Raw genomic sequence first — 20768 nt, forward strand, 5'->3', positions numbered from 1 at the left:
CTTGGGTTGCAATATGATACTGGTTTAGAAGAAAAAAAACATTCTCTGAGAGGCAGCTGCTTCATAATGTAGTTGATAAATTCGTTTTTCCTAAAAAAAAACACACACACAACTCCCTAGTATGAATTTGGGAGCAGTAAACACACATTGATGTTTTCACAGCTGGTAATATTTAAAAATCGGAAAACACAGCTGCCAAATAAACTATGTTGCTTAAGTTCCTTTGCTTTTAATCGATCATGCCATTTTTTTTTTATTATGGAGCTGCACATGAATGCATGGTGTAATTAAAGAGGAACATTGAATGTAGAAAAAAATGTTCTAGTATGGAGTTTGAGTCATATATCGTTTTTTAATAAAAATAAACTGAGTAGCTGTCAGTTATTTTTATCAGTTCATGAAACTAACACATTTTCAATGTATAATATTTAGAGTGAAGTTCTTTGTCACCTTTTTGATTGACATCTGAGACATAAATGCAAATGTGGAATTATGTGGTTGGGGCTTTCCACTCTGTCGTGAATCACCTTGAAATTACACCAGGGAAGTCTCAGTTTTTGTCAGTATTTTTTCAGATTAGAAAATCCCCAAACGTCATCTGCAAATGCACCTGAAGAAACAAAACAAAAACAAACACCGGTCTTTGATCTTTTGGCTTCCTTTCATGACATGCTGTAGGTCAGAATGTATTCTATTATTCTCTCGCTAGATGTCGATGTTGTGCAGTATTTTGAACTAGACTGTGGTTAAGTAATGGCAGTAATTATTAATTTTACACGTCCTCATTATGACAAATTTAAAAGACGAATTGTATAAGCTAGGGTGAAAGTGTTGTCATATCGATGTTACGTGTTATTTTGTTTTTTCTTCGTTTACAAACTTACGGTAGCCTATCTATCAAATATTAAAAATATGACACAAACGAACATTGTAATATTACAGAGTATTTATACTTACTATACTCTGACGAATTAATTTTACGCGAACAGTTTATAACAGACAAATAAATGCACACAATGTTTGGAGAAAACCTTGAACAAGCTACTGCGTAATAACGACATTTCCCATGGTGCTTTGCTCTACTCCGCAGTGATGTGGGGCGTGGAGCTCGAATGATTGTGTGCGTGCGTGCGCGCGCGCGCGTGTGTGTGCAGTAGAAGGATCTGTCTCTCGGAGATCCACACCCGCGCGCCGGACTGAGCATCATTGAGTGGAGGACTGAAGGATGAGGTTTCCCTGGGCGTGGAAAAAAGAAGATATGAGCGCAATATCGGTCATTTTATCTTTGAGATGGTTGGATTTTTTTGTCTTCATGTGTGGACACGTAGCGGGAATGAAGCGTCGAGCCAGTGCGTGAGAGCTGATACCATTTATGCTAATTTAACAGACAGTCAGGCCAATTGAGACATTAGGATGGCATGTTACCATTTGCACTGTTAAATATGCTAATTTATTTAATTGAAGAAATCGTGCTGAATGTTTTATTAATGAGAAGAAAGGCTATGTTGACACAAAGCTAGTAGCCAAAAAGGTTGTTTTATTTATTTTTATTTTATTGTCATTGTGTGACTGGTAACAAGACGCCAGCCATGTCAAAGAATAAAAGCAGTGAGTCGGTTAAGGTGGTCGTTCGATGTCGACCCATGAACCGAAAGGAGGAGCCCAACGGTCCCTCCGGGGGCATCATGCAGATGGACCTGCGACTGGGACAGGTGATCCTCAGGAATCCTCGGGCGTCACACAGCGAACCCCAGAAAACGTTTACATTTGATGCTGTTTACGATGCCAATTCCAAACAACGAGATCTGTACGACGAGAGCGTTAGGCCTCTGATAGATTCTGTGCTAGCCGGGTTCAATGGTACCATATTTGCTTATGGACAGACCGGGACTGGGAAGACGTACACCATGCAGGGGATGTGGTTGGACCCCGAGAAACGGGGCGTGATACCCAATGCCTTTGACCACATCTTCACGCACATCTCACGCTCGCAGTCTGATAAGCAGTACCTGGTACGGGCATCCTACCTCGAGATCTATCGTGAGGAGATCCGGGATCTCCTGGATCCCAACCACGCCAACGCCCGGGGACTGGAGCTTAGAGAAAGTCCGGAAACTGGAGTCTACGTCCCGGACCTTACGTCTTGTGTCTGCAAGAGTATCAAGGAAATCGAGGAGGTGATGAACGTGGGAAACCAAGCAAGGGCAGTTGCGGCCACCGACATGAACGAGTATTCGTCCAGGTCCCACGCCTTATTCCTGATCACCGTGGAGTGTGGACAACCTGGTCCGGATGGGAGGAAGCACATCCGGGTTGGGCGCCTCAACCTGGTGGATCTGGCCGGCAGTGAGCGCCAGGCCAAGACTGGCGTCCAGGGGGAACGCCTGAAAGAAGCGGCTAAGATAAACCTTTCTCTGTCCGCACTAGGGAACGTCATATCCGCACTTGCGGACGGCCGCAGCGGCCACGTACCGTACCGGGACTCGAAGCTGACCCGCCTTTTGCAGGACTCGCTCGGCGGTAACGCCAAGACTGTCATGGTGGCCACTTTAGGCCCTGCCCCCCAACACTACGATGAAACCCTCACCACTCTTCGCTATGCCAACAGAGCCAAGAACATCCAGAACCAGCCTCGGGTCAACGAGGACCCCAAAGACGCTCTGCTCCGAGAGTTTCAGAGGGAGATCGCTCGGCTAAGGGCCCAGCTCAACCACAGGAAGTGGAGGAGCAAGCAGAAGAAGGAGCGGCTGGATGAGGAGGACTCGGATCCAGATGGGGAGGAAGACATCGAGGAGGAGGAGGAGGAGGTGGAGAAGGAGGCTGAGGAGTACGTGAAGCAAGAGGAGCAGCGTCTGGAGAGGGAGAAGGAGGCCATCAGAGGGGATCGATCACTCCTGGCTGATGAGAAGCAGAGGCTTCTTGGCGAGAAGGAGAGAATGATGGGGGATCTGCGGAAGGAGCAGGAAGCCACTGAGCAACTGACTGCCAAGTACAAGGTGAGGATCTGCATTGTGTGTATCGATTGTTTGGTCTTGGTTCATCATACAGAATACCAAGCATCTCCGATTGCCAGAAATGCTAACAAATAGCAGTGGGTTTCACATACAAACGTTCTGTGAGGTTTCAAATCTGGCATCTGGTCTTCTATGGAATATCATAAAAACACCCATATGGCAAGTTAAACAACATCCAAGATATGGTCCCTCCCCATTTTGTGTCTTAAAGGAGACGCAAATTTACACCAACTGGAACCATGTCTAAATATTGGCGTAGGGCGGGTAACACAATTTAGTGATGTCATCTTATGTCATTCATAAATATGAATCCAACATATCCAAGACTGTGTCCCTCACTTATTTGCGCCCTAGTCTTTATCTACCATCTTGTTGCAAATATATCCAGAACTATGTGGTCATATATTTGATATTTAAATGTCAGCTGCCTCCCAGTCGGCAACCAAAGAGTGAGTCACAGATTCATTTATGATTGCGCTGATTCATGCACATGTTTTCGAATCACAAGTCATTCATGCTGAGAGATTGAGTGGTAGTACTAATCGTAGACAGATTGAGTCACGTTAGTTATACTGTTAAGCCTGGTTCACACGGCAAGATTTTAAAATTGTCGGCCGATTTCCAATCTTTGACAGACACCACACGTGAAGAGAAAAAATCACGGGAGTTCCAGTTTTGAACCTACCGTGTGTGGTGTGCGGCCACACTGCACAATCAACACACTCCACACGAGCCGAGTTCATTCAAGAATGTGACGGGAAGTCTCGCAAAACCTCTCGAGATTAAACATGGCTTCCGAGTCGTCAACATGAGTCGATCCTGGTTTTCAGCCGAAAAGCGGCATAAAAAGAAAATGTGTTGTTTAAAGGAGTGTAAATGGGCGCTGGCGAGACATCGCTTGCCCTCGGCTCGGTGCTGGCGGCCCGGGTTGGCGTCCCACCCGGAGACCACGTTTATTTGTGGAGAATGTGTGTGCGTGTATTTAAAAAAAAAAAAAAAAAAAAAAGTGTAATAGCGCGAGCACGGACTTTCTGCTGCGTCATGACTGTTTTGATTTTGGATTCCCCACCGTCTTCCTCGCTGGCTCGCTTTCTGATTGGCTGCACGTCACTGTCAATCTGCTGCGCGGAGCGAAATCGGGCAATGTTGGATATGCCCGATTTCAAGTCGGGGGTCCTTCCAAGCGCCGATATCGGGAGGCGCTGTGTGTGGTGACAAGACACACGGCAGGATTATCTGTGAAGATTATCGTTTACGTCTCGGCGCGTCCTTACGATTGTCGGGGGGGGGAAATTCGGGGCTAAAATCGGGCCAATTCTCCTGCCGTGTGAACCAGGCTTTAAGTTATTTGGAAATACTGCTGACCTTTATTGGACAAAGAAAAGGGCTCATCTGGGCTCGTACCCCAAGACCAACAAGTAATTTATTTAAAAACAAACAAACAAACAAACAAACAAACAAACAAACAAACAAACAAACACCTGCAAATTAAACAATAAATGACCTAAAATGGATCCTTGAGGCACACCACACTTAATTGCAGATTCTTTCGAGAAGCATTTATCTAAACTTCCCATAAAATTTCTCTCAGTGAGGTAGGATACAAAACAAACAAATAGTTTGCTCAGCTATTGTTCAAGTTACTACAATAACAGGTTTGGTAGCAAGAAAATGCTTGCAATACTGCAGTACTATTTAGTACATGAGACAATTTAAAATTTTGGTACATATTTTTAGCAAGCATCCAAGCGCTCCCTGAAAAACAGCATATACAGTTATTCTCGAAGTAATAGATGTTTTACAAACTGTCCAGTTAACAATGTGAAATAAATGTTTCAGTTTCTCTAATCGAAGTTATGCGGGAATGTGGCAGAGTCTGCTGGGACAAAGTCCTCGTGTACATTTCTTCATCCGGCCTCTCATATTCCTTCCCGTCACGTTGTCCTTCAAAGCGGTGTGTGCCTGATACTGCTGAACCGTATCAAATCTTCTGTGATCTCGCCGCGCAGTGCAAGTTCTCGTTTGATGCTGACTGGGTGGCTGTTGAGTGGCGTCAGCCACGGGACTCAGCGAAATTCTCCCTCGCCTTGAGGGACAAGATGATTGAGGTCAACTATTTCCTGCCCTTGCATCAGTGTCCCTCAAAACATGCACGATAAAGCTTTGCGCGTTTATCCTGGGATACCAAAACTTTTGTGCTTGCTTATTTGCATTAGAGTGCCTGGTAGTCAGCCGTGAGTGCATGCACTTTATGCAGAAAAAGGTGAAATAGGAAGGGAGGGATTCTTTTCAAACTTAGATGTGCAAGCTAGCGTGTTTACAGGTGTGGCCATTTTAGAGTGCCCTGTTGTTCACGCCAGTGGCTGTCAAGCAAACAGTCGACCTGACAGAGAGAGAGAGCACTTTGGCCAAGGAGCAGATGAATCTATAAATAAGCAATTAGAGATAAGATCAAATTGAAATGCAATTAAGTCCCCCATCTCTTGGAGCACAACAAATTCAAAGAGTAAAGTAGGTCAGGAGCCTCCTTGTGAGGCTGGGTTGGGTCATTTGGTGCTACTGCAGGGTGTTGTCAGATGGCTGAGCTGCAACATGCGGCTGCTCCAAATGTTCCGGCGCGTATGTAACCAGGAACGACAGTTTGCGTTCTGCAGGTTGACAGGTCGGCTCATGTATTTGCAACTTCACAGGTTCGTATCTGGTTCAACAACCATTTCAGTTTTGCCTGTTCTGTCTGAACAGTTCACAGCAGGCAAAAACAGCTCTATATTGAATATGTATTTAAAGTGTTTCTAAAATCCATTTGTTCTTATTTGGAGAGTGATGCAATGTTGAGAACGAAAGAAACATTTATGTCAAGATAATCACAAGAAATTAGCAACGGTTCCGCTGATGAGCAGACTTAGTCTGCTGACTCCTGGTTAGTCTCAGTAATTAGTTTGGACATTTGCCCATCAGCAAAGTAAGTAGATGATTGGTAATTTCTGCTTTTTGTAGGTTCTTATTTGAGATATTTGCTATGTGAAGCTATAATACTACTCAATAATATAGCTTTAGGGGTTTGTGCATCATCACCAGTGTTTGGGTTTTTTTTCCCTCACTTTCTGTGGCACACTGTCCTTAACAGAGGTTATGGCTATGGCTCAACACTGGTGAAGCGATGATACAGTAGCCTATGTCTTTTATGCATCCATTTTCAAATACATAATTAGTTTGACTGCGATTGGCTGGCAACCAGTCCAGGGTGTCCCCCGCCTACTGCCCAGAGCCAGCTGAGATAGGCGCCAGCACCCCCCGCGACCCTTGTGAGGAATATGCGGTCAAGAAAATGGATGGATGGATGGATAATTAGTTTGACTCTCGCAATTGTTTAGCTGCATGACGTATTGGGGCACCGCAACATATATTTAATCCTAAAATGCTCACAACCTAACCAAATTTGAAAAGTTGGTAGGAAAAAAATAAAGGAAATTTGAACAAAAATGGTTCTTAAAGGGGAAGTCAACCCCAAAATTTTAATGTAAACATGGCGTTCTGATTCATATTACGTTTGTGGAACATGAACTAAGCAGCAAAAAAAAAGAAACCTCTTAAACAAATTATTTTCAAGAAAATTCTTGGATTTACTCCCTTTTAAACTACTGTATATACTGTACAGAGGGAAAGTATGTCGATGACTATATTATTCCCATCTGCATACAAAAGAATTTTCTTCACACTGCGTGACTGACTAGTGATCAGTCCCATTTCTTCAACTGAGATAGATTTCATTTCTTTGTCTCACTCAACCAGATACATCTGACAGAAAATGGTAGATGGATGGAAACTGTCAGCTATGAACATGAAACCTCCCCTTCAATCGCCTCAGGACTATTCTTAGAGTCACTTTTCTAGGTCAGAACTGTATCATCGTCTTTTGTCCCAGTCAAGGTTTCTTGTTCCTTTTGTTATGATGGCTGCGGGGCATCAGCACGATATATTTGTTGACATCGTCAGACCTAGAGTAGCTATGAAGAGTTTCCTTGTCTTGTTCAACAAGCTCACTGTAAAGTATTTTGGGCTTATCTGTCGTTGAAATCTAGAACATATTAAAAGGAACTATTCTTGAAACTTCTCTGAGAAGGGGATGTGACTCACATCACGTCATGTGACCTCTACTCGGGTCCTCATGTACATAATATGTACATTCTTTTCAGGGCAGATTGACTGTTTCCTGTTTTGCTTTTTTTCTCTCCTGCCTTCCTGTTTCGTCGGTAAAGGGAAAGGCCTGTGGAATGGTGCTTGTGTGTGTGTAAGCTGATGAAGACCTCACTGAAATATTGATGCAGTGCGTGTCTGCGTGTGTACAATGATATGAATTCGGGAGTGCTGAAGCGGTAATGGAAAATAAGTGAAGCCCCATTTAAAGAATGAAAAAAATTGTTCTCCATGAATTTGATAAAATCAACTGATAATGTAATGAAAACTATTCGATTCAATGGACCCCCCCCCCAAAAAAAAAAAATAATAATAATAATAATTCTACTGACAACAACTTGATGTGAAGTGCACCTCCACTGGTGTAGCAGAGATTGCTTAACCTTTTGTGATTTCCTCCTGCCTCCTGTCATTACCTTTCAACTTCAAACCCTCCACTTTGTCTCCCGTCTTCCCATTGCACACGCGAGACCTGTTGTCGTCACGTCGTATTTATAGCTCAGTCGATCCCTGCAGGACCAGGCTTCACCGGGATTGGCCGTCGAATTCAAAGGAGCCAGAAGCTCGTTATGAAACTTTTCGTACTCTTCTTCACTCAATCCAAGGATAAAACAAATGCAAGAGGACGCCCTTAAATAGGACTGCAGCACACTTGTTTTGTTTCAGATGGACTTAACAGGAGATTTATTGTGCACATATTTGGCAAATTTGACCAAGTCACACAGCGGATATTTCACGCATAAAAATAACTGCAGTGGAACTAGTGTTCAACCCAAAATTATTTAAGACATATTTTGTGAAAACATTTTTAATCATTCACGCATTTCATAATTATTTCTTACTTCTTAACAGAAGGAATGTCCAAAATTATTCAAACACAGTCAAGACAGGCAAATCTGTCTTCATGCAAATTTGAATGTATTGATTAGAATGCTAAAGCAGTGACTAGTAGGAGTGTGACAATATATTGATATCGTGATACATCGTGATATTTTGTCTCCCGGTAGATTATTGATATGTCTACGCAAGTATCGCAATATTTGTAGTTAATATTCAGCTACAATAACTGCTCCATTGTTCATGACTTATAGAGCAATTACTTGGCGGGCCACTAGGGGGAGCACCTCATAAGAGTGGCGGGGAAATGGATGGAAGTCAGGCGAAGAAGACTCATGAGCTTAATTTTTTTTATACATTATATTTATCTTTATTTATATTGTTTTTATTATTATATTCTGATTTATTATTTTATTATCATTCATTTATTTTTATTATTTATTGATTATTTTATTTTTGTTTATTTATTATTATTATTATTATTTTATGATTAGTTTTATTGTAGATTATCGTGGATTTATTACGTGACCAATATAGCTATAATCGCGGTATCGTCATATCGTGAGATAATCGTTATCGTGAGCCTTGTATCGCATATCGTATCGTATTGTAATTCGTGAGGTACCCAGAGGTTCCTACCCCTAGTGACTAGGGCTCCCCCTGGTGGTACATGAACGGTTCACTCAATAAAGTACAAATAAAACTTACATTTGAAGTATGTATACTAATATGAAATCAACTCATGAGTTGTCAACTGATACAGATACCAAGTAACACTAGTACTTCTGATACAAAAAAAATATGTTAAAAAAATAAATAAATACCTATATATCCCAATATAGCATTTTCCCTTAAACTAGTAGAAACCAATGGCAATTTTCTATTCTCCTAATTCCGCATCGCAAGCACCGATACCTTGGAATGAGTCCGGGTATCGGCCCAATACCGATACCTGGTATCAATAATCGCCCATTCCTATATGAAATCCAATGAAATGTATAAGAATGATGCTTGAAGCTATGCATAGGGCCTGAATTTTTTTTTTTTAAACCCAGTATTGTATACTTTTTAATTTTCATGTACAGTTCAGTTATATTTAAATCAAGTCATATTAAATCTTGAACTGTTTGTATTTAAAACTATTTAACATTGTTATTTATTTATTTATTTATTTATTTATTTATTTATTTATTTATTTATTTATTTTTTTACTTTTACATGTAATCCTTTTTTATTTAATTCATCAAGACATTTTTTATCTTCCTTATTTAGGCCCAATATGAATGTTTCTTCTTACAATAATGAATACTTTTTAGGAATAACCTTGTTTTGTTTTTTTCAATCACTTGTGCCTATTAGGTTACTGAATTTTAATGCTAATCAATGGTGTTCTAGTTCTCTCTAAGTTACTAGCATTCTTTAGAATGGTGCCAAATACTGCATTTACCCAAAATTGTCAAAAAATATAAAAAACATTTCCACATCAAACACAACTTGTTAGTCTTTTGCTGCTTTTTTGGGGGATGCAATTTCCAGCTTAAATATGTGAAATAAAATATTGCTTCAACTTAAAAAAATATATAGCCAAGGTCTGAATAGTTTGGGGTATAAAATATATTGTAGCTATTACAGCAAATCCCAAGGCACTCATTTAAAATGCTGACTGACCTAAAGGCTGCATGTACAGTATTCTCCTCTGTAGCAATAACCAGCCTATCAGAAGAAAGGAACATGCATGCGAGAGAAACCCCCTAACATGAATCAGCCCATTAATGGAGCACAATGAATGTGACTGAACACAAAGGACAGCAAAACAAACGTACACACGCACATCTTTTTATAGCTGTAACGTAATATGAACACTACATAATTTTTTTTACATACATTCCACAGCGCTTCATTGCTAAGTAGCCCACAATTGTAAAAGTCTTCACCCGTAAACTGCCCACTTAAGTTGGCTGGTCCCGCTGGCGCACGTGTCACCCCCTGTTGGTTTTAAAATATTGTTTGTCCTCACAGAGGTGGAAATAAACACACACACATACACACATGGAAGACAAAGGCAAGCCCCTAAACAAAGAGGCTTTCTGTAAAAGGCTTGCCGCTTTCTCTCTGAAGGCCTCCACTGTATCCGTTGCACAAGTGTTTGTGTGTTGTTGTTTTTGCTCTCTCATGTCATTAAGTGGACAGCAGCAAGAGTTTGGTATGTGCAAGTGCACAGAATATATAGATGCTTACAATTTAAACACACACTCGATTGTTTCCCGGAGGCAAGAATGTGGCCTTGCCAGCTTTAGGGTCTCTTTTCATTTTTTTTCTAAAGCTTTTGTCCGATCTTACACTATAGAAGTGGGTGATTACGTTACAAAAATGTACAGTATGCACACACACACTGGTGCTGTCTATTATTTAGTACTGTCTCCAAGTTATTTAGCCTAGCCCAGCTCATATGTTTCTGCCTTGTTTACTGACTAATGGGGTATATGCCACGGAAGAGGCGGGACGTGATTTTGCACATCAGTTTATTTCCGGTCCATGTTGCGAATACGCAACCCAGGGGCACAAAGTCGGAAGCACAAGTATTTTTGACGCAGCCCACACGTCGCAAATCGAACCGGAAACAAACTGTTGTGGAAAAAACAGTCCCGCCTCTTCCGTGGCATATACCCCATTAAGTGTACTGTCAGGAACGAGAGAAGACCAATTTCAAAATAAAGCTTAACAAATAAAAAATGGACATCAATGCCTTGGTATACTTTAATTTTGAAGTTTTTTCTGGCTGCATGTCACGGTGTAACTTGATATGAAAACTGCCACAATATCGTCGTCGTCATGTTCACAATATTTAAAAGGAACACATCTGTTAAAAAAGTCAGGTTGATTTCCATTTGTGCAGTTCTAGCACCCACTAGTGGCTATTTTATTAGTGCAATTAATTTTCTTTAGGGATGTTTTGGCCTTCTATGTTTAAAATCTATGCTAATTGTCAGATAAAGGGGAACCTAATTTGCTTGTGAAGCGATCAATGTGTGCTTGCATTAGCAAGTAAGTGCCTCAATATTGTTATTAGAGATTGTAGGTGGTTTATATGCATTGCTGTTATGTACAAAAGCACAATATTGTTCTTTTTTTTAGTATGAGCTCTTTTTTTTACAATATTGTGATCATTTTTTAAATATCGCCAACGCCCCCACGATATTGTGATAATTATTGTATCGTAACCTTCATATATCGTGATAATATCGTATCGTGATGTTTGGATATCGTTACATCCCTACTGTACAGTAGCTGTGGCATTTATATGGCTGTCGCAAACTATTGCCACCATCAAAAACAACACAACCTCGTCCTAACATCAAGTTTAATCACTAATTAAGGATGATTAAAAAAAATATTACGCTAACATGGTATTATATGGAATTTGTTGCCATCGTTTTAGCGGTAGCACCAGTGTTAGCGGCTAGCAGCTAGCCGCTAAGCTAGTGCCCCGAGAGCTGTCTGATTACTTTTCAAAGGCAGTTTAAATGTGGATTCAATGGTGTTATTGAAAAGTGGAAGCCAAACATCTGTTTGTCACGTTTAAAAAAAAACTGCGCATCCTCAGCTCGCCTGCTCGTCTGGGGGAAACACCTTACAAATGTCGCTAACATTCGAGCTCATCTTCATCATCATCTTCATCAGTCTCTGCAGCCGGCCTCCCTTCATACGGATGTCCTCTTGCGGCTCTCAGCTCTTTTCAAAGTACGCGGTAAGCTCGGTGGAGCTACAACGATGAATGGCCGAATCCGAAGCTCACTACACGAAGCTAGCTACATGCTACTCAACTCAACTCAACTCAACTTTATTTATAAAGCGTTTGAAGGACAGGCATTGCTGTATACAAAGTGCTGTACATAAACATAAATATCAGTTTTGCAGTAAACAAGAACAAAGCAAACATTTTGAAGTACAATACAACACTCGAAGTGCGCATGAGCAGCTAGGAATGAACACGCACGACGTCGTTACGCAGATTGATTGACAGGATCGAGAAACAATCGTTAAGGTGATCCACCCGGAAGACGCAGCCACAAAAATATCCTTGAACCCACCAAAAATCTGTACACTTTGATGTTGACAGCCTGACACGGTTGCCGTTCTTACTTATAATCTTTAAATTTTTAAATCGGTACTGTGGTTCTGACATCACTTCCTCTCATAGACCAACGCATGGGAAGAGATTTGTCTATTATTTATTTATTTCAATATATATTGCAGATTTTCTCAATATAATATGTCATTTAAGAATATAAAACGGCATGAGTCTGACCGAGGATACAGTATTAGCAAACATTTACGCTACACCCCCAACATGATGTATTGATATTTATGTAAAGCGATAGTGAGATGAGAAATAATTTGCTCCCTTACGAGCAACTGACTTTACAGTCCACATATCAGCCGTGAAGCAAGATTAATGAGGTTTTTATTGATGCGCCGAGTCGATGTTTAATTCATCGCGCTGGAGCACAGCTCAGCTTGTTGTAGCTTAGTGTCATCACGGGGCTGGTGGAGCTGCCCACGTCCGTCTGCCTCATCAGCACTGCCGCATCCGGCCAGGATGAACGAGTGTAACTATCAGTGTACATGGATTTTAAAAGTTATCTTTGCACAGGATGCCTGCTGTAACGTACAGTAGATTGGTTGCTTTTAATCAATAAAAACGAGCGGCTCGTCGCTGGGATGTTAAAACTGCATTGTGTTGCGTATTGAGTGCATTCTCTCGTTACACGATTCCAGGCAATAGAGAGCAAGCTGCTGGTCGGCGGAAAGAACATCATCGATCACACCAATGAGCAGCAGAAGATGCTGGAGGTGAAAAGGCAGGAAATTGCTGAGCAGGTAATGTGTTTTTGCAGAATGTACCGGACGGCTACGGATTGTCATTGTTGTTTTTTTTCTAACAATACGTCCTTCCAGTCGCGCAACGAGCGGGAGATGCAGCAGAAGATGTTGGTCCAGGACGACGAGACGCTGGAGCTGAGGGAGACTTTTACTTCTCTGCAGCAAGAGGTGGAGGCCAAAACCAAGAAACTCAAGAAGGTAAAGATTTCAAATACTGGAAGAAGTGGACATTTACCAGCATACGTTTCACAAAAACTCCAGTGCAGGCTCATTTTACCAACTCGGAGCACCAAAAGTGGTGCATCTTAACTGGACTTATATAATTGCAGTAACTTCCTGGGTCTGTGGGGAGACCTTGGAACCTGATCGTCGTACCTGGTTGCTGGGAGATGTAACACTACTAAAACTGAATAAAAAATAAATAAAAATTGTATTATTGGCAGCAACTACTGCTGAAACATGCATACTTAAGAACTGGAAAAGTGCTGATCTACCAAAAGAAAAACACTGGATTAATGAGCTTCTGTCTTACTGTACACCAGATTATTATTATTATTATTATTTTTTTCCCAACTCAAGGAAAACTAGCAGACTTTGAATCGACTTGGACTAGAGCTGTGTAATTAATTGAAATTCAATTACAATTTCAATTATTACACTCCACAATTACGAAATCAGCATAATTGTAAAAAAAAAAAAAAAAAAAAAAAAAAAAAAAAGACTATTAATACTAATTTTTGAGTTGTTTAAATTTATACACTTGCACCTTTTTTAAATTTTAAAGATAGCTAATAAATAATAAGACATTTTATTTCATCCCAAAGGAACTTGCATAATTATTCTGCTTTCACGAAAATATAAAAACAATATTTTTTATGTTTTTTTTTTTTTTTTACATTTAAACATTTTTCTTGTTTTGTACCAAAAAATAAATGATCGTCCTACTGCACAGTGCACATGCTGCACTCCAAGTTTTTGCCAACAAAAAGAAATACATAAAAATTATTAGAAATGCATTTATTATTATAAATTCTGTTTGGTCCCAAAAGAAATTACATAATTAGTGTTTCCATTTTTTTAATTGGTCTTAATATTTTTAAATGCTTAACTATTTCGTGTTTTGTACCAAAAAATAAATAATCGTTTGAATCATCGCGATTTCAATTATTGCCAAAATAATCGTTATTATTATTATTTCCATCATGGGGGCAGCCCTAACTTGGACTCCTAAACTAATGCAGTTTTTCCATTTTTTTTCCTTATACCAGTACCTCAATTACTGTTGCTAGTGGCGACCAAGTTCCAGCTAATTAAACTGTGAATAACTTTGTTTCTGCGTCTTTTCTCATAGTTGTACGCCAAGCTCCAGTGCATCAAAGCGGAGATCCAGGATGTCAACGACGAGCACGTGAGGAGCCGTCAGGAGCTGGAGCAAACGCAGAACGAGCTCACCAGAGAGCTCAAGTTCAAGTAAGGACGTAGCTCGCTTTTGATCAAAGAAATACCATGTAAAATTTATTTCAATTACAAGATTCTGATCTGAATCCATGAGGGTGTTAGAATGTGTTCAAATCAGTACATTAATGTGAATCTATCGTCTCTGTCGCGTAGGTATTTAATTATCGAGAACTTCATCCCTCCAGAGGAGAAGAATAAGATCATGAGCAGAATGACCTTTGACCCTGAAGAGGACCAGTGGAAGTTCCAGCCTCTGGTTCCTGCTGAGAGGTCAGGGTTTGCGATAGATTGACTGACGCATGCGTGGAATATCTAATACAACCTGCTCCTGATTGATTTCTGATTTCTCTCCACTTCCTCTTCGATTCAGCAAACCCCTGCAGATGAAGAAAAGGCCAACATCTGCGGTAGGATATAAAAGACCAATCAGCCAATATGCCAGGGTTGCCATAACGATGGGGGCTAATAACAGATTCAGGGTAAGGGATGCGTGACTGTGACTTTTGACTGTGTTGTTTGCGGTTTTTATATGGCGGCGTGTGTGTGCGTGTTAAGGCTGAGAACATCATGTTTCTCGAGCTGGACATGAACCCTCCAAACACAGCCTCGTTACTGGGTCGCTTAAAGGATGCAGAGCTAAACCTAAGCACCTCTGCGGACAACTCGCCGACCAACGACAGAGGCGTTCACAAATCTCGCTCCTGGTAAGTCAAATTGTATAATCAAATATTAAATAAAAATAGGTTTATTTCTCATTCTAGATATATTCTAGAAGCAACCCCCTTCACTCCCGGCTGTTTTACTGGATTTTGATTGATTTTGCAAGGTCCACAGAATATTGTGTTCTATTGATATAAAAACATGGAACCTACCAAAAGAAAGATTAGAGTCTCTTCTTTCATCAGGGAAAAAAAGTATATTTCTATCTGTTTCCGTTTTCCCGCAATTAACATTAGAATATATAAGTGTCACCATTATTTACAAATCTGTTTAAAACAGTGGGGAAAAGAGGTTGTTGCAACATGGCCCTGGTTGATCTCTTATACTCTGCTCCCACCTGCTGGCCGTTTTTGTAATTACTACTTTTTTTTTTTTTTTTTTTTTTAGGGTGAGTTATCAAGTTTTATCATTTTTATTCAGCCTTTCCAGACATTTGAATTCTGTACAGTCAAGCCTTTCCAGACATTTGAATTCTGTACAGTCAACATATCATTCTGTTATAATACTACCACCACAATTTTGAATCCTTGACAATACACATCCGTATTTTCCTATTCAGGCCTATTTTAACATATATCTCCATTTGGATTCATGAATTCCCGCAATTAACATTAGAATATATAAGTGTCACCATTATTTACAAATCTGTTTAAAACAGTGGGGAAAAGAGGTTGTTGCAACATGGCCCTGGTTGATCTCTTATACTCTGCTCTCACCTGCTGGCCGTTTTTGTAATTACTACTTTTTTTCTTTTTTTTTTGAGGGTGAGTTATCAAGTTTTATCATTTTTATTCAGCCTTTCCAGACATTTGAATTCTGTACAGTCAACATATCATACTACCACCACAATTTTGAATCCTTGACAATACACATCCGTATTTTCCTATTCAGGCCTATTTTAACATATATCTCCATTTGGATTCATGAATTCTATTTTACCCTTTTTTTATATAACAACAAATCAACCTACCTCATTATCCCCCAAAAAATAAAATAAAACAAAACAACAACAACAACAAAAGGGGGGGAGGGGCTGCAGGAGAGTGTCAACTTAAAATACCTTGATCCTCCTTATCCAATTCAAGATATATAATCCAGCCATTTATACCAGTCCTTTTCAAACTGTTCCTCCTTTAATCTGATTTTATATGTCAGTCTTTCCATATTCTGTATATCTTCTACTACCTTTCTCCATTGTCCCAATGGCAGCACTTCTGCCTTTAGCCATTTCTTAGTAATAGCTTTTTTCACAGCAGCAAGAAGAATTTTCATCAAGTATTGGTCTTCTTTACAAACTCAATCTCTCGTATTTAGCCAAGGTATAGCACTTCAAATGTTAACGGTACATCATAACCCAGTATCAAAGAGATTTATGAATCATAACCCAGAAAGGCTTGATGACTTCACAATTCCAAAAAACATGGAAATGATCCGAGTCTGAATGCTCACATAACCTCCAGCACTTTTCAGGCGCCTACCGGTAAGTTTGGGTGTAATGAAATAGCGAATTTGATTCTTCCAAACAAATTCTCTCCAACCTTGTGAGTGGGTTGTAGTAAGATGAGCCTTCCACATGTCATTCCATCTGCCTTCTGGGATGTCTTCATCACTCTCCTTTTCCCATTTGTTCTTTACATATATAGTTGATCCATTCCTGGAATCCATCAAGTATCTATACAAAATTGATACAATCCTACTTGGAGTCTTGCTGTATGCTTGTACAAAATTTTTAACAATTGAATGAATTTCTCCCTCTTCTATCCTAATCTGTTTTTGATAATAATCTCTCAATTGAAGATACCTAAACAAATCCTGGTTCCTCAAGTTGCATTCATCTTTCAAATCCTGGAATTCCACCATCACACCTTTCTTAATTATTTTGCACACAACTGTCAAACCTCTTCCATTCCATTGTTTAAATGTGAAATCATGCTTTCTAGGGACAAATTTATCATCCCATCCAATCCATTTCAGTAAAACCAATTCCTTTCCCAGATTGAGTTGTTTGCAAATTCCATACCATGTTTGCATTGAAATTTCTGTAATTGGGCTTAATTCTGATTTCACTTCCTTCCTGGGGGATACAAGTTAATTACAACAATTTTTAAACCTTTAACTGCAGTTGAGAGACTGCATTAAAGCCTTCTGTATGCACTAGCTGCTAGCATTAAAAAACAAAACAAAACAAAAACGTATAAATGCGTCTTTGGTAAACTTAATACATTTGAAATAGAACGTATTTATACGTTTTTGGGAGCAAATAAGTTAATTGCCAGAGTTCCAAAGTTAACGCAAATTAATCGTACATTTGTATTCCAGTTCACTTTATCTGTTTAGCACATTTTATAAACAAACGTTTCCAAAGTGCTGCACAATGAGAGACGCACACTATCATACACGTAAGACTAGTAAAACTAACTATAAAAATTAAAAAATAGTCAATAAAATATTCAAATACAATAAGTAAAATAAAAATAAATACCGTACATAAAAAATTATTTAAAAAAAATATATATATATGTAAATAATTAAAAAATAATAATAAAATAAAATAAAAAACATGCTTGTTTGCCATTTAACCACTCAGTTCGAATGGGTAACTAATGGTACTGCTGGGAGAAAAAAAAAGCAAAACATAATTCAATAGTCCAAAAAATGCAAAAAACAAATTTTATCATAATGGTAAAATAGTAAATAAAGCACACGTTTATAGTGCTTTATCTACACCAGGCATCAGTTCACAGAGCTTGCTCAGAAGGTAGAGTGGCCGACCTTGAACCTCTGCCATCGTGGTGTGAATCAGCAATATGCACTTAAGTTCATGTCGTGCATTAGCGCTTAATGGAAAGATTCGTTTTTATTCCTCAGCCCCTATCTGGCGAGTGTCAATGGTTTTACGTGATGCATCCAAATGGAATTATTTGGGATTAGCCACCCCCATCACTCTCCCAGCCGCCAGTAATATCATTGTTCATGTATAATCTTGTTAACCTGTGATTCATTTCTTCAGTCATTTATTTGACATATGCTGGTTTTAAATAACCTTTTTTTTTTGGCAGGTGTCAAAGCCAAACGTCTCTCACTTCGTCTTCTTCCAATGTTTCCCTTTCGGCTTGTACTGCCATGCCCGCATCGGCGCAGTGAATCGCTTTGGTGAAGCTTTAGCAGCGTGTGTTTTTATTATTTATTTTGCTGCAAAATTTGGTGCTGGGACATACAACAACACCTCTTGAGCAACACAACAGATGGTTGCAGGAAATCGAAGGACCTTACAAAGCTCGTCAGAAAAAAACCAAACAACCTGAATCTTTGTTATTATTGCATGTGAGAGCGCAAAGAGAGTTGTACTGTAAATGTGTGTGCGGGCGCGTGTATGCTTGTGTGTCACCAAAGTGGCTTCTATCCTGTATTATATGATATATGTGTACATATTTAATGTATTTGTCTTTAAGTAATGAAGTAATGTCCATGTGTCTTTTTTTTTTTTTTCTTTCACAGTAGGAAATATTCACGTGCTGTGTCGTAGGGCTGCACGATATTGGAAAATCATGCGATATACGATATAGTTGCTGATTATAGCGATATCGATATTATTGCGATATTTTACATGTACCAAAAGAAATGACATTTCAGTTATCTAATGAAAGAATTACATTTTTTTCATGCATCAAAATAAGCAAAAACAGTATATTCTTAATTGTGGGAATTCTTGTTATTGTGATTTTTATTCTCCACATTTTTTTGCCATGTAACAACTCCCACACAATACTTCCAATTTACACTGTTCAAATTTCAACTAGCTTCAAAAATTCATGCCTTCTGGGGTATATATCGTCTGATTCCACATTACTTAAAGTATTCGCACAATTTAACATTAAATATAAATTTTTCCCCATTCATTTTCAATGGGAGGGACAGTGAACTTTTTCTAAGTTTCACTTTCCACGCCCACTTCCATACATATAACTTATCATCATTACCAGGGGTCTGATACTGCTCGGTGGCACAGTTGGTAAAGACCATTGCCATAATTTATCTCTCAATTTACTTCATAAGCAGTCCACATGGATTCAAATCTTAGCATTGACCTAGTAGCATTCAGCTTACAGCATTCCCACACAATTTCTCCAGAAATTGCACTTAGTCTAGTTAATTAATTGTAACTACCTCTCGATAATGTTCAACTATTGGATGCACATTTTAGTTAGCGGCGGTCAAATTCACATAAAAGCATAAAATTCCATATCAATGCCTTCTTAAAGTAATCGCCTATCATTTTTTTCAGGAAACACAAAAAAATTAAAACCATTTGCATCATGAGATGATTCAGGCAAAAAAAAAAAAAAATTGCAAAAAAAAAAAATACTTAGGCAGGTGATGATACAAAACTTATTGCATGTCTTTGCGATCTGCATATTGCATGGAGCAATATTGCGATATCAATGGGTTTTTTTTCGATATATTGTGCAGCCCTACTGTGTCTTGGGTCAATTAAGAAAGTCATTATGTGTTATTTAAAAGATAAATATGCCTTAAAATTGTTTGAAAAAGAAAACAAATTTACAAATCACACATTTTCACACAGTTTGTGAGGACGGCATATGGCCAATAATTTAAGACAAAAAAAAATTATGGGAGTTACCGGTATTTAAAATAAATACATATAATTAAAAATAGAATGATATGTATTAAAGTCTTTTTTAAAAAGCATTTCAGTGAGCACCCTAATGCGATCCAAAAGGATTTTGCATATTAGTAAATGAATGAAATGTGATTTTAAATATCAAAGGGACTATTTAGTAAAACTATTGGTCAGGGTAGATTTTCATTGTCGTCAACTGTACATTAGTGATGCATTTTTATGTCTGCTGTTCATTTGTTCTACTTCATGCAACATTAAGAGGAAACTATACCATATAGCGCTGACGGTAAAGGCAGGGTGAATGTGATTTAGAAAAAAAAAAAGATGTTAATAATTATGTCTTTGTACATTGTTTTCGTGTTACACACGTGTCAGTTAAGTCACCGTTCTGTGTCAAATATTGTATGACTATGAGAGGGTTGTGGGGGAGGAAGGAAGTAACATGCCCATGGAAAAAAAAAGAGGCAGGGGGGGAGGGATGGAAGCAGTGAGCCAAAGACAATCAGGAAGTGAGGAACGACAGTTGGAGGAGGAGGTGGAATACGGAGCCGGTCGCCATGGTAACCTGCCAGTTGAGGAATGGATGGCGGAGTAGGGGGAGTTGGTCTCGTGTTTATAGTGGTTGTTAAAATAGCAAATGCTAGTCGTGCTGAGCTCATCTGTCCGGGTATAAAGAAACATGAATAAAAACACTGACACAAGCATTCTGTAGTCATATTTAATGCTATGATTTCATCAAGGGTATTTATAGTTAATGTGAGTGCCTTTTTTTTTTTTTTTTTTTTAAACCTTGCCTTAATTTAATTTCCCTAACACAATGTGAGTCTTTTCAGCAGATGAATTACAGAGCGGCCTCTTCCTCACCCCCTGCTTAGCAATTAAATATTTCATGACCAGCGTGCAGCTTTATTAGGACAGCAGGGGTGTATTTTATAACAATATGCCAATGTAATCAGCAATGAGTGGTACACAAGTGAAGCAATATTTCAGACAAACTCAAATGATGCTCTTGCACA

At 39.1% G+C, this 20768-nt stretch overlaps 1 protein-coding gene across 1 annotated transcript; it reads left to right on the forward strand.

The window, feature by feature from the left end:
- The first annotated feature begins 1152 nt into the window (after positions 1-1152).
- Positions 1153-20456, forward strand: kif3ca (kinesin family member 3Ca). The gene is made up of 8 exons (XM_077509855.1): positions 1153-2996; positions 12828-12929; positions 13008-13130; positions 14284-14402; positions 14544-14660; positions 14761-14869; positions 14946-15094; positions 18170-20456. The coding sequence occupies exons 1-8, from the start codon at positions 1590-1592 to the stop codon at positions 18252-18254; spliced, it is 2211 nt and encodes a 736-aa protein (XP_077365981.1). The 5' UTR covers positions 1153-1589; the 3' UTR covers positions 18255-20456.
- Positions 20457-20768: the final 312 nt, after the last annotated feature.

The sequence above is a fragment of the Festucalex cinctus genome, chromosome 21, assembly GCF_051991245.1.
Source record: "Festucalex cinctus isolate MCC-2025b chromosome 21, RoL_Fcin_1.0, whole genome shotgun sequence".
NCBI lineage: Eukaryota > Metazoa > Chordata > Actinopteri > Syngnathiformes > Syngnathidae > Festucalex > Festucalex cinctus.